We start from the raw sequence: 13,629 nt of genomic DNA on the forward strand, positions 1-13,629 counted from the left end.
TCTTCCTCCCCCCCTCCCGCCTCCCCACGGCAGGCAGCGGCGGCCGCAGGTGACTCCGAGGCCGGCTTCTCTTCCTTCTCGGTAGGTGAGCGCGCCCGAAGCCCTCGCATGTTTCTTTCTGGGGTGGTGCGTGAGTGGAAAGAAGAAATAAGGCGCTTTCTTGTGGGATTTAGCGTCCCGGTGACTGAAGTTGCGTGACTTGGCTGCTGACGGTGCGGCGGGGTTGTTGGCGGCCGGGAGTCGGCTTGTCTTTTCCCTCGCTGCACAGGAGGAAAGATGCTGCCCTCGCCTTAATTCTTAATTTCTTTCTACGTTATTTTATTGGTCTTTAATTTGGGGGGGGGGTCGGGTGGTTTTTGGCTCTTGGCCTCTCCTTGTCGCAGAAGGGAGGTCCTAAAGTAAATGGTACTTGCAGGCTAACTTGAGCCAAGCCCCCCTGCCAGCTCAGGCTACGATCCTGCAATGGGTGCATGCTCTATGGAAATGGAGCATACTTACAAATCTATTACAGAATTGGGGCACTTGAGAAATTGGGGGTTTGGGGGGAGGGGTTGTTTGGTTTTGGTGGGAGCGGGAATGGAGAAATCCTTCGTGGTGTCATCGTAGTGCTGTCCCCCGCAAATGCGAGAGGCTCCTGCCTTTCTTCATATGTGTATATTGAGGAACTTCCTTTCTTGAAGTCGAGGGCTTGGGTCTCAAAATTGCTGATCTGTCTGCCTGTTTTCCTCTCTGACTCGCCAATGCAGCGTGATCAAAGATCCCGTGACGGCGGTTCAGTTGAGAAATAGCTTCTCTCCTATACTTCTCAGCTCGCACATGACCAATTTATCTCTAGGGCAGTTTCTCTGAAATGATTAAAGTCACTGGACTGTCAGGGGACAGCTCCACTTCTTATGTATGCCCCCTTTGTCTTCCTCCATTTCTAGCATCTTTCTGGTGGAAAATCCTGTACCTTCCCATTTGGAAAGAGATGATATAGTGAGCTATTTAATTTGCTGCGCTTCCTGTTTTTGCGGATGAGTGAGTTTGAACAAGCACTTTTCCGACTACCTGTGCAGTTGTGTGTGAAAACAAAGAGCTTTTGCTATAAGGTACTAGGTCTAAACTGTGCAGCAAAGTAGCTACTCTGGTTGGTTTTACTGCTGAGAATTTTTCAATGTTCCTGTCACTCAGTAGAACAAGAAATGTAGGTTCTTTCCACAGCAAAGATAAGAGTTTCAAAACATTCAGAGCACTGTGTAAGAGTAATTCTTGGTTGTGTTGGAAAGCCACTTGACTATGTATTTGAAAGAGAAATTTTGGTATGTAAAGGGCTATATTGAGTACTGTTTAACTTTAAAGTTCTTGAGGACCACACTCTGGCTTTAAGTTTCTGAGCCCTCTTTTCTGAGTTCCAGTTTCCTTGTTGCAGTCTGATAGTTGTCATAGAGTTGGGAAGGAGGAAACTCTGAACACCAAGACAGGATTTTAAATTCATAATTTCAAAACTTCTAATGAAGGAGATTCCACTGCTTTCCTGGGCTACTTACTGCATTGCCTCATTGTGCCTATGGTTACAAAGTACTTCCTTAAACTCAAACGAACTATTCCTTAGTGCAACTTAAACCTATAATTGAGGAGGAATTCCTATATGCCAACTTCTATAATCTCTGAAAAAATTAAGCTGGGTTTTAACAATGTTCTCCCACATCTAAGAGGGCACAAATCACTTATGCTAAGGTGGGAGGGGAGTGTCATGAGTTTTATGAATGTACAGCTGAAGCATCATCATGCTAATGCAGGGTGGCAATGTCTTGCCACAGAACCAGGAACTGGTGGGAGGGGGGGAATGTATGTGTCTGTTTTGCTGGGTGCCTGACATTTTGGTGCTGGTACTAAAGTCTACTCATTGATGGCTACAATTGGAATTAAGGGATTTGAACACTTTATTTTGGGAGTCAGAGTGCATAAAAACTATCTTAGAATTTTGAACATGCAATGTGAACAGGATTTGCTAACATGTGAGCAGGTTTGTCCCAGTATAGTTTCAACAATTTTGCTTTAATTACGCCTAGCCACATTACACATACTAATTTAAATTTCTGACACCTTCCATCCATAAGACTGATGATAGATAACAGAGTTGAAAATAAATGTATTTTGAAAAACAAAAATGGGAAAAATACTAAGATAGTTTTCATGAGTTCTTACTACCAGATGTGTTCCCGATAAAATAAATGGCTTGTGTATTTAAAAAAGGAAAGATGATTAGGCCTTTGGTGAAACTCTGAGGAACATGTTCTGGTGTGTAGTGTTCTGTTTAATTTCAAAAGTTCTTGGGGACAAAGAAGTCTGATGTTACATTTCTACAGCCCTTTTTTCTGAGTCAATGAGAGCTCCAGATACCAAGAACACTTTGTGTATGTTTGTTCTCCAAAGTTAGTGCATATTTATTGTTTTCAGCTGGCCATGGATACTGTGATGGAGTACAGTGAGTCACTGTGGGATATTGGACCCAAACTTCTCATAGCTTAATCCAGAGAAGAGGGAAAGGACAGTGTATGAGGCGTTGTGATCTAGAAAGAGGGTTACCTGATATTAAGAGGGTTTTGTTACCCATGCAGCCTGGGAGCTTTTGTAGAACCAATTTTACTCCTGGAAATACAGGTAGTTCTCCTGGAAGCTTTCAGTCAGCACTCTCTGACTTGTAGATTACATCCTTTCTAGAGAGCAAGGAGTTAGCAACCATAATTCGTTGTTTTTTTCTTAAACAATCTATTTGGTGCTTTGTCTGGATACTACAACTAATGCAGAATACAGCAGCACTTGTCTTGATGGCAGCTTGAGGGCAAGGACTTATACAGACAGTGTTCCTGTATACTGGCTACTTCAGCATTGTATTTAAACACTAGCCTAATAGCCATTGGTCCCTGTAATCTTATCTTTTTTTAAAGAATGTGCGAATGTTTTAAGAATCTATGTATCTCAGGGGCATGCAACTTCTTTGGCCCTGAAGGTTGTATTGCATGTGCATGCACACACACACACACTCGCATGCACATTCACATACAATTCTCATCACAAGCAAGACTTTAACGCTCTCCATTGCCGAAATGTCAGAGTTGGTGGTGAGCAAAAATTGGGGTCGCTACATTGTAAACAGACCTACTTAATGCTGAGTTGAAAATGTTGCCCAGTTGCTGTGGGTACATTCCCAACTCATGAAAATTGGGTGACATGAAGCATGGAAAAGAACTCTTGAAATTTTCAGAAAGGGTGGCTTAACAGCTTTATTACTGTGAATAGTGACAGAACTGTGCTATCAGAAGTCCAGTGAGGCTATGAAGGCATTGACACCTCCCCCACAACACAAAAGGGGAGAAATGCTCTAGGAATGGGCTCTATGGTTCCTTCCATAGAAACCTCATTGCTGGAGCGTCCCTAGAGTATACTAAGAAGCAGGCAGGAATCTTTGAGTATTGCTTCGTAGGACAGTGCAGGCACAAGACTTCTATGGCAGGAATCATAGAGCTTGTTGCTAGAATTGCCCCCCCCCCCCCCCGGTTTTCTGCAATGGTAGATTGGTAGATACTTGAGAAATGCCAGACAAGGCTCCAGGCAACTGCCTGTGGCCCACAGGAAGCACCTATTGCACTACTGAGCTATCTGGATCCTTTGGTACTTTGATAGATACCCCATTACATAATACTTGTGTTTTGTTTTTAGATAAGTTATCTGCGTTTTGATATGTAGTTATAATGTTAGTTGTATTGCTTTAGCTGACTAAGTTGTAAGCATTTCTGTAAATATCTCACATATTTACTGGCAGTAACCATATCAGAATTTGTCATTACATCTCAAACATTCATGTACTTGTATGAGATCTCTTATGCTGAAAGTTCATTTTTATAATGCATGTGTTTTCTGAATCCTTTACTGTTTTGCCAACATATCTGTGTAGAAAAACACATACCTGTAAACCTGCACACGGGCTACTTAATTCCCACTAAAGTGAAAGAGATTTAAGTAGCCTAACTGTGTGTAGGATTGCAGCTCCCACTGCTTCAGTTATATTTTTATACTCCCCTTGCTTTGAATGGGACAATCATATATTAGATAAACATCAGAACCCAAATCCTAATCCCACTTTTTTTTTAAAAAGAACCCAGCACACTTGTTACCACTTTTTCTTTTCAACGTAGTCCTACTCCCAAGATTTCAGTAGCTATGGTGCAATTCTATGCATGCTTAGACAGAAAAAAGTCCTACAATTCTGTAAGTAGTACAGCAGAGTTGTAAGACTTTTTTTCTGTCAAAACTTGCATAGGATTGCACCTTAACTGCCCCTTTTAATGCCTTATAAACACTTCTGAAGTACTTTTACTGCCGTTAAAGTCAATCTTACTTAAGAACTAATTTAATTGATGCTCGAGAATACATTGCTACAAAACACCACTAAAATGAGCTAAACCTTGGTATTTTTGAGAGTGGTTAAAGTTAATTTCCCCAACCTTGGATGATCTTTCTAAGGAGGGTCCCTGCCAAGTATCTCCCACTCCACTACTTGCAGATTCCCCCCCACATACAATCAGTAACAAAAGCTGTGCATTTTCTTGTGGTGTAAAACAGACTGCAGTTTGGGTGGAGAATTGGAAAGGCTTTTCCCCATCTCAGGGAAATCAGGTTATATACTGTATATTGCAGCCTTTCCCAACCCAGTTCCCTCCAGAAGTTTTGGGCAATGACTTATAAAATTCCTGTCCATTTGGTATGCTGGCAGGAGTTGATGGGAGTTGTAGTCCAAAATAACGGGAGGGCAGCAGGTTAGGGAAGTCTGATAATTGCATAGGTTAAAAGGCATACGATGCCAAACTCCACATGGGTTTATTGTCATGAGCCTTGAGAAACCGGCTGCAATTGCAGTACAATTTCTGAAACACAGAAAGTACAGAATCAGTTTGTTGTTTATTCGTTCAGTTGTTTCCGACTCTTCGTGACTTCATGGACCAGCCCACGCCAGAGCTTTCTGTCGGCCGTTGCCACCCCTAGCTCCCCCAAGGTCAAGTCTGTCACCTCCAGAATATCATCCATCCATCTTGCCCTTGGTCGGCCCCTCTTCCTTTTGCCTTCCACTTTCCCTAGCATCAGCCTCTTCTCCAGGGTATCCTGTCTTCTCATGATGTGGCCAAAGTACTTCAGTTTTGCCTTTAATACCATTCCCTCAAGTGAGCAGTCTGGCTTTATTTCCTGGAGTATGGACTGGTTTGATCTTCTTGCAGTCCAAGGCACTCTCAGAATTTTCCTCCAACACCACAGTTCAAAAGCATCTATCTTCCTTCGCTCAGCTTTCCTTATGGTCCAGCTCTCGCAGCCATAGGTTACTACAGGGAATACCATTGCTTTAACTATGCGGACCTTTGTTGTCAGTGTGGTGTCTCTGCTCTTAACTATTTTATCAAGATTTGTCATTGCTCTCCTCCCAAGAAGTAAACATCTTCCACAAAATCCTTTCTTTTTCAAAGGGCAACCATTTCTCTTTACTGATATCTACTCGCCTTCCAAAGGTTTTGTAAAGATTTGACAATAAACCACAACATACCTACTCTTACAATATAAGATACGTCTTTAGTTTCTTGTATTCTGAAAAGATGCATTTGTAAAAGTGCCTTTACACAACTAAGATAAATAATTAAATGCTAGGCATGTAAATTATGCATTTTAGTATCAAATTTGGTACATATACACATTTGACTTTTCAGTTCAAGTCATTCCTAAAAATACTATGTATTTTACACAAATAGGATAATAGTAGTATTATAATCAAAGCAACAAGATAATTGCCTGGTTCAGACATAACAACCAGAATTCTTTAGAATTCTGGCGTATTGGGAATGTATGCTGGTTCATGCTGCTCTATTCCTCCTGCTTGTCTCCTGCCAGCGGGAATGGCTAAATAAACTATGAAACTTCCATCCATGGTTTACATAAGAACTGGGACCTGTGGCTTGTTCCTTTCCTAAAAAGCCAGACTCATAAGCCCACCTGGAATGTGTTAATGCTTACTTTAAGATTTGCATATTTGAAGTTTTGAATCCCATTTAAAAGTGGTTGTAGAGACTTAACAGTTTGTATTTTTTTTAAAAAGTTGCAGATGGTGATTTTCACCTATTCATATCCAGATTACATTTTATTTGTGTTTTCCCACACAAAATTTCTATAACAGTGTTACTGAAATGGTTGAATAGACAGCCATATTCTGTTGCTGGTCAGTCATAGCATCATAGTTGACGTGAACTAATTTCCCAAAGGGAGGTCTCAAAAAGCCTGAAAAATGCACAATTCCCCACAAAATTTGCTTATATGTTTTCCTGATCTGCACCACTGTGCTCTTGTTCTATTCCCCACTGTGGCATTACACCCCACAAGTCAATTCCAAATGTATGTCTGCAGTTTGTAAGTCTGTGGTTTGTAGAATGTTGGCCTGAGTGGGCGGAGTTAGAATGTCTTGGGAGGGGGGAGGAGTGATATATAAGGGAATGACTGAGGGGATTGAGAGTTCTTGTTCTTTTCAGGAAAGCTTTTCAGGGAGACTTGTTAGGTACTCTTAGAGTCTGTAGTGCTCTCCGTATTTATGGTACTTAAGTTCTGGGAAATTTAAGAGTCAGTGTAGTGAGTGGTGTCTTTAGAGTGTGGTGTGCACGTAGTGGAAGTATATTAATCAATACTGAAAATAAAGAAAGTTCAAGAGTGATTGTGTGAGAAAAAGGAAAGCGTGAATGTGAGAGTGACCGGATTGTATGAAAGGTTTCAAAAATGTTTTTAAATGTTGTTATTTGAAACAAAGCTTATGAACTTTTAAAAATAAATTTTAATTGTTTGTTTTAAAACTACCACAAAAATCCCACGTGTCTGTTTGACGTTTATCATCTTAAGTTTACACATTCAGCACCCACTCTGACAATCATTCACCTAAGCAGATATAACTCACAGCGCATTATTATATATATTAAAATACATTCTCCATTTTAACCCCTTTCTCCACATAGTTTGGAGGAAGGTGGTTTTTATCCCTTGCCTCAGGCGTATCAAGCGGTGGTGCTTAGCTTGAGCAGGGAGTAGCCTCGTCCGGGTCTGGTGTTTAGAGCCTGTGTCGCCCCATAATAAGTGGGGCAGACGTGAGGTCTGGTGTTCAGAGCCTGTGTCGTGGCACCCACCACCCACTTACTAGTGTACAGTGATGAAAGCATACCTTGGGTTTCAAGCTTCTTTTTTCAAAATCTAGTTATTCCAAAAGTGCCACCCAAAAGGTTTTACTTCATCAAAAAAAGAGAGTTGCATATGGTTAAACTTAACAATATATGTTTATGCAATTATGGTATGTATCTTGGTAAGACTGATTTGGCTATGAACTCCTGTTGTAGAATGTAATGTTAGATGAACATTGTATAATGATAAAAAAAAATTAAACATGTTAAGTTGCTTTTAAAATGCATGGCTATAGCATGTCCAGTAATAATACAATGTTTCTCTTGTTTGCAGGTATTTGATTATCATGTATTACACTGAACAGTAAAGGTAACTATTTTGATTAAATATTTCATATGCTAGTTTACGAAACAGCAGTGTGTGTGGAGAATTAAAGGGGTATATTGGAAAACATAAATGTGGTTCTGAACCATTAAATCTTGAATAGTTTTATAGAATACTAATTTCTCATTTATACACATGTATAAGTAAAAGAAGTATCAAAGAAAGCATAGCTGATGATCCAGATCTAAAAACTGTGTGTTTACATGCCCTGAAGGGAACTTTGAGATTCATTTTATTCTAATATTTATAACCTGCTTTTCTTTTCTGGAGAAAATCCAAAGTGGCTAACAAAAAAAGATAACTATCCAATTCAACAAGATCAAAATAACAGCAAAAGAAAGAGAAATATTTCTAATGTATAAATTTACTAGATGTATCAAATTCATAAAAAACATAGTCATTTCATTCTCAGTGGTATTTCTCACACAGTCTCCCAAGCTACGTGGCAAATCTCTTTTGAAACTAATGAAAGTTTGAAAAGTGGTTTCTGTATACATACAAATCTTCTACTGAAAGAGGTTTTTTTAAAAAAAATCATTATTATTATTATTATTATTATTATTTATTTATATAGCACCATCAATGTACATGGTACATCCCACTGGCATGCTCAAAATAGGGCTTTAGACCCTAGCCTAAATTTCTGATTCAAAAAAACATGACTGGAAGATAAATAGCTGACAGCTCATTTCCACAAAAACTTGCTCAAGAATTCATGCATGGATGTAGTAGGTAGGTTCTATAGCAATTGTCATGTTTCTGTTTCTCAAGTTTGCACAAGCAGAAGATCATTTTTGGACTTTTTCCTGTGTGGGGTCTTGCACAAGCTAGAGTGGGCTGGGGAAGACACATCCTACATCTAGAATGATGCCTTTTGATCCATCCCCAAAATGGAAGACTTGAATGCCTTCCATTAATATATATATATATATATTTGGCTTTCATTACAAGAGGTAACCAGTAACAAAGCAGAATCAGCATGATTAAGTACTGTAAGATTAGAAATCTGATTATTCCAGTTGTAATGCATTAAAAACGGTAATGCACTCCTCAGTAAATTGAATGAAGTGTTGTGTTGTGACTGACATACTCTGGAATGGCAGGCTCACTAAACCTGTCTAGTGTAAAGCCCATGTCACCATGGGCTCTATTAATCCTGTTTCTTTCCCAAAGTCCCCCTCCTGAAGTCATAGCAGTATCTATGGCTTTCGGTTGGGTGGGTCCAAATAATCTTATGGCCTCTGGGATGCTCTCCAGGGACCATAGGATTGCTCCCTAAATTTATTTTCTGATATAATGAAGGTTTTGTTTTTTGTAGGATGAGTTTGTTGAGTAAGGCTGTTAGTCTACAACAATCAGAGTTTTGGGAGTGGAACACACCAGAATTTTCCTTGGTTCAGTTAATGTCCCACTAATGGAGCATTGACACATATACCTTAATGTGTGCTATGGAAAGCTATGATGGGGCACCTCTCCAAAAGGAAATAGAACACTGAAATGATGTCATTTCACAGAGTGGTGTTCTCTCCTTTTTTTCAGGCATAACATGTGTTCTCTTTGGAGCAAAGCCCACCATCACTAGCAAACATTGTTATTTGTCTTACCCACTTCCTTATTGCTCTTCCTTAAGGTGACTTACAAAAACAAAGTCGAAAAACCATAAAACTAGCCAGTGGACCAATTAATTTATTAGCAAAGTACAGCAGGATTTCAAAACGGAGTGTTTGTAAACAAGAGAGCAAGTGCCTAGATATCTACTTAATGTACTAAAGAGACATTTTAACTTACTGAATACAAGAAACATTTTAATTCTTGGAGTTGGTAAGACACTATGTTGTTCTGGTTGTGCTGTATTGCATAAGAAGGAGATTTGAAGTCAAGACTACCAGACTGGTTTTCCAAGTATACCACATTTTGATGGGAAGGAGTCATGATTTTAAGGAATAGATCTCTCTCTCTCCACTTTGAGTTAGAGCTTTAGTGTCGCTGCCTACATGTTTGTCTATCTCTCAAACATTTAGCAATCCAGAATGTTTGAAGCAGACCTGAAATATCTGGCACTTGCAGAAAATTTCCTTTGTTAGACATGATACTGCGATTGTAAGAGCTGAACATTCTTTTCTTTCTAGGGACACACATATTATCTCTTACATATACCTCTCCTCCTCTAAACTTGATTTGGACCTATACAGTGGTATTACCAGTTCATTTTGGAAAGTGAATAGGGAAACTGTGTTTCCATTGTGCTCAGCTTCCATCTGTCCCCAAAATCCCCTTTCAGTAAGACCCTCAGCATTGTACCATCTTAGAAATCCCTCACATGTCTGACTTGATTTATGGGAGTAAGCTCAATTCAGAAGCAGGATTGTCACATTAATGGTAGTAATGGTCTTAAGATGTGCCTGGCTGGATGAAATCATGATCTTCCTCTATTAAAGTGTATTATCAATTTGAATACTGTGGGAATTTCTATCTTGCTCTTTGAATATTACTAATTATATTAACATCAGTGCTCCATTTTTGTGAATATTTTTTTGTGAGTAAAGCATCATTGATCTAATCACTAACATTTATAGCTACTATATCAATATTGTATTGCAATGTTAGTCAGATTTGTTTGTGTAACAAACTGAAATTTTTAGGTATGAACAAGATCTATTTTATTTTGCAGAACTGGATATCAGAAAGTATTTGTTCTTGAAACGATGGCAGCAAAATCATCACTCCTTAAAGTAATCCTTCTAGGAGACGGAGGAGTTGGGAAGAGTTCAATCATGAACAGATATGTCACTAACAAGTTTGATACCCAGCTGTTCCATACAATAGGTGTAGAGTTCTTAAATAAAGACCTGGAAGTGGATGGACACTTTGTCACAATGCAGATATGGGACACTGCAGGTCAAGAACGTTTTAGGAGCTTGCGGACTCCTTTCTACAGAGGCTCTGACTGCTGTCTTCTCACTTTCAGCGTAGATGACTCTCAAAGCTTCCAAAACCTGGGCAACTGGAAAAAGGAATTTATTTACTATGCAGATGTGAAAGAGCCTGAAACGTTTCCTTTCGTGATATTGGGCAACAAAGTTGATATAAGTGAGAGGCAAGTGTCTGCAGAAGAAGCTGAACTTTGGTGCAGGAACAACGGCAATCATCCTTACTTTGAAACCAGTGCGAAAGATGCCACTAATGTTGCAGCAGCTTTTGAGGAAGCTGTTCGAAGAGTTCTTGCCACTGACGATAGGTCGGATCACTTGATTCAAACTGATACAGTAAACCTTCACCGGAAGCCCAAGCCTAGTTCATCATGCTGTTGACTAGTTTTATTTCTTGACCATATAGCATTCTAACTTAACTTGGAGTAATAATAGAGCAAATATGATTCAGTGGGTGCCACTCTAATATATTAAATTGTAATATTCTACTGCTTTATGTGTTGGGCAGAAGAGAGCTTCTCTTCAATAAGTGGTCTGTTGCTAAATTAGTGGTGTCTGACATCTGGGAAGGTACCAACTCAACAGTTCATTTAATTTAAATGTGTCATTTGAAAATTAATAAATTATCTACTAAAACTTGAAAGTTCTAGAAGCACTACTTGGGGGACTTGTTCTGGAATTCAGATGCAGAATAGAATTTTTATACGTACATATATATATATTTTTATGAGATCACCAGTCTATGTTTTGCTTCACTAAAACCCTTTTTCATAAAGCAATAATAGTAGAGTCTTGGTCCAGTTCTTAATCTTTAATGTGATTTTTTTTAAAAAAAGATCTAAGCTAATTTAAGATGCTTAAGGGCTTTTGCTATTTGCCTAGTGTCACTAAACTGCTTGTAGGTTTTAAGTTAGAAAATAAATCTGCATACATGGAACCTATGTGGGTGTTTATTCCTCCTCCTTCATCTGGTTTTCTCATACTCTGATGGATAGTAGGTGATATCTTGGCTGTCCTTCTGTTAACAAACTGCTGAATTTCAACAGTCTTAGCAGCTGGTTTCTTGAACTACAAAGGAAGACATTTAGCTGTGCCAATTGCAAAAACAAAAAATAAAACACAGTAGTATTTAGCTGCTTACGTAGTTGTTAATGTGAAACTGATATCTAAAAGGTTGCAGAACATGTTAAGAATTCCCAAAACAAGGGGCTCATGTAGTTTCTCATATTGCCATTAAGGTTTCCCTTTGGCACAACTTTAATGTTATAGCCATCAACTGTCAATATTTATTAGCTGCTTATCCTGGCACAAACTTGACTTGACACCTATTTGGGTTGCAGGATTAAGGGTTTTGAGTGAGAAACAATTTAATACATTTTATATGAACATTTTTAAAGGTTAAAGTTACAATTCTGTGCACATGTCTGTAAAAGTAAGCCCCATTGGAAACAGTGGGTCTAACTTATGAGTAAACATAGATAGGACTGTGCTTCAGTATGTGGGGCTACTGAAAATTTCATTGCTTAAGTCCAAAGCCTGTGTGTTACCCAGTGAACAGTTCCCCTTGTTTCAATCCTAAATGGCTACACTATGGTTGCGTTCGGACAACACAATACTGGGGTAATAATGAACTCAACAGTTGTTAATATAGGGAGGACAGCTGTTATCTAGGGGGTACTTCTCACACAACATAATAATCAACCGTGGTGTGGATTAGGATCAGCATTGACTATTGTCCACACTGAGTTGACTCACACATCCTCTGCCCTCTCTCCCCCTCTCACTAGTATCCCATCAGTCATTGCTGCTGAAAAAGTATCCTGTGGGCTGGATTAACATGACAGCTGCCACTTGGACTGATCTTACCTTGTGACTCTGTGGCTGATGAAATAACCAAAGCTGCCCTTCACACAACATGATCACCAACAGTGGTTCAAATAGCCAACTCTGCACAGTATTGGTTATTTTGGCCAAATAACCAACTATTGGTTTAAAAACTCCCTTCACACAACATAACCAAGAGTGGGTTGACTAACCAACTATTTAAACCACCATTAGTTATCATATTGTCCGAACCCAGTCTATGTGTTTGAATGCCATAACCATGTGGTCCCTCTACACGATTGGCATCCTTGTATTGGGTGGAAAAGACACATGCTGAAATGGTTGTAGTAGTCACAGACCTATGCAGCGGTGTGGGACACCAGCATGAGGCTGAAGCGACTCAGCTATGAAGGAAATTCAAGAGGCAGCTGGACAAGCATCTGTTGGGGATGCTTTAGGGTGGATTCCTGCATTGAGCAGGGGGTTGGGCTCGATGGCCTTGTAGGCCCCTTCCAACTCTGCTATTCTATGATTCTATGAAAATTACAAGAGCTGGGACTGTGTAGTATTAGGGGAGACGTGATAAAGGTGTACAGAATTATGCATGGTGTGGCAAAAGTGGATAGGGAGACATTTTTCTCCGACTTAGTACTAGAACCCTATGGGGTCATCCCATGAAGCTGATTGGTAGGAGATTCAGGACAGATAAAAGGAAGTACTTCTTTACACAGTGCATAGTCAAATTATGGAACTCGCTACCACAAGATGTAGTGATGGCCACCAATTTGGATGGCTTTAAAAGGGGGTTGGATAAATTCCTGGAAGAGAAGGCTATCAATGGCTACTATTCCGGATGCCTCTATGTGCTAGCTCCAATAACAGAAGAAGTATGCCCACGTACACCAGTTGCTAGGGAACATGGACAGAAGAGAGCTGTTGCACCCAGGTTCTGCTTGTAGATTTCCTGCTGACAGCTGGTTGGCCACTGGGTGAACAAAATGCTGAACTAGATAGACCCTTGGTCTAATCCAGCATAGCTCTTAAGTTTTTGGGCTTAGATTGAAAACACTTCCTGCTTCATGTCTTAGCCCAGACATCCCAAGCCTAGCGTGTTCCAGATTTGTTGGGGGTAATGGAACTTGTAGTCCAATGCATTTGGTGGGTACTAGGTTGGAGAAGGCTGACTTAGTCACATATTCTCATAAGCCTTTAAAGAATGGTTGCCTTCAAGTGGCATTTCTCATGACTTTGTACTTAACTCTTGTATGCTGTTGAAATTCTTTGATCTTAATCCACTGGTCATGGT

General features: G+C 39.7%; 1 protein-coding gene across 1 annotated transcript; it reads left to right on the top strand.

Annotated features, from left to right (window-relative positions):
• RAB9A (RAB9A, member RAS oncogene family) lies at positions 1-11,436 on the top strand. Its single transcript, XM_063126389.1, has 3 exons — positions 1-81; positions 7,519-7,554; positions 10,241-11,436. The coding sequence occupies exon 3, from the start codon at positions 10,275-10,277 to the stop codon at positions 10,878-10,880; it is 606 nt and encodes a 201-aa protein (XP_062982459.1). The 5' UTR covers positions 1-81; positions 7,519-7,554; positions 10,241-10,274; the 3' UTR covers positions 10,881-11,436.
• The last annotated feature ends 2,193 nt before the right edge of the window (positions 11,437-13,629 follow it).

This window comes from Elgaria multicarinata, chromosome 5 (genome assembly GCF_023053635.1).
Source record: "Elgaria multicarinata webbii isolate HBS135686 ecotype San Diego chromosome 5, rElgMul1.1.pri, whole genome shotgun sequence".
NCBI classification, from domain to species: Eukaryota; Metazoa; Chordata; class Lepidosauria; order Squamata; family Anguidae; genus Elgaria; species Elgaria multicarinata.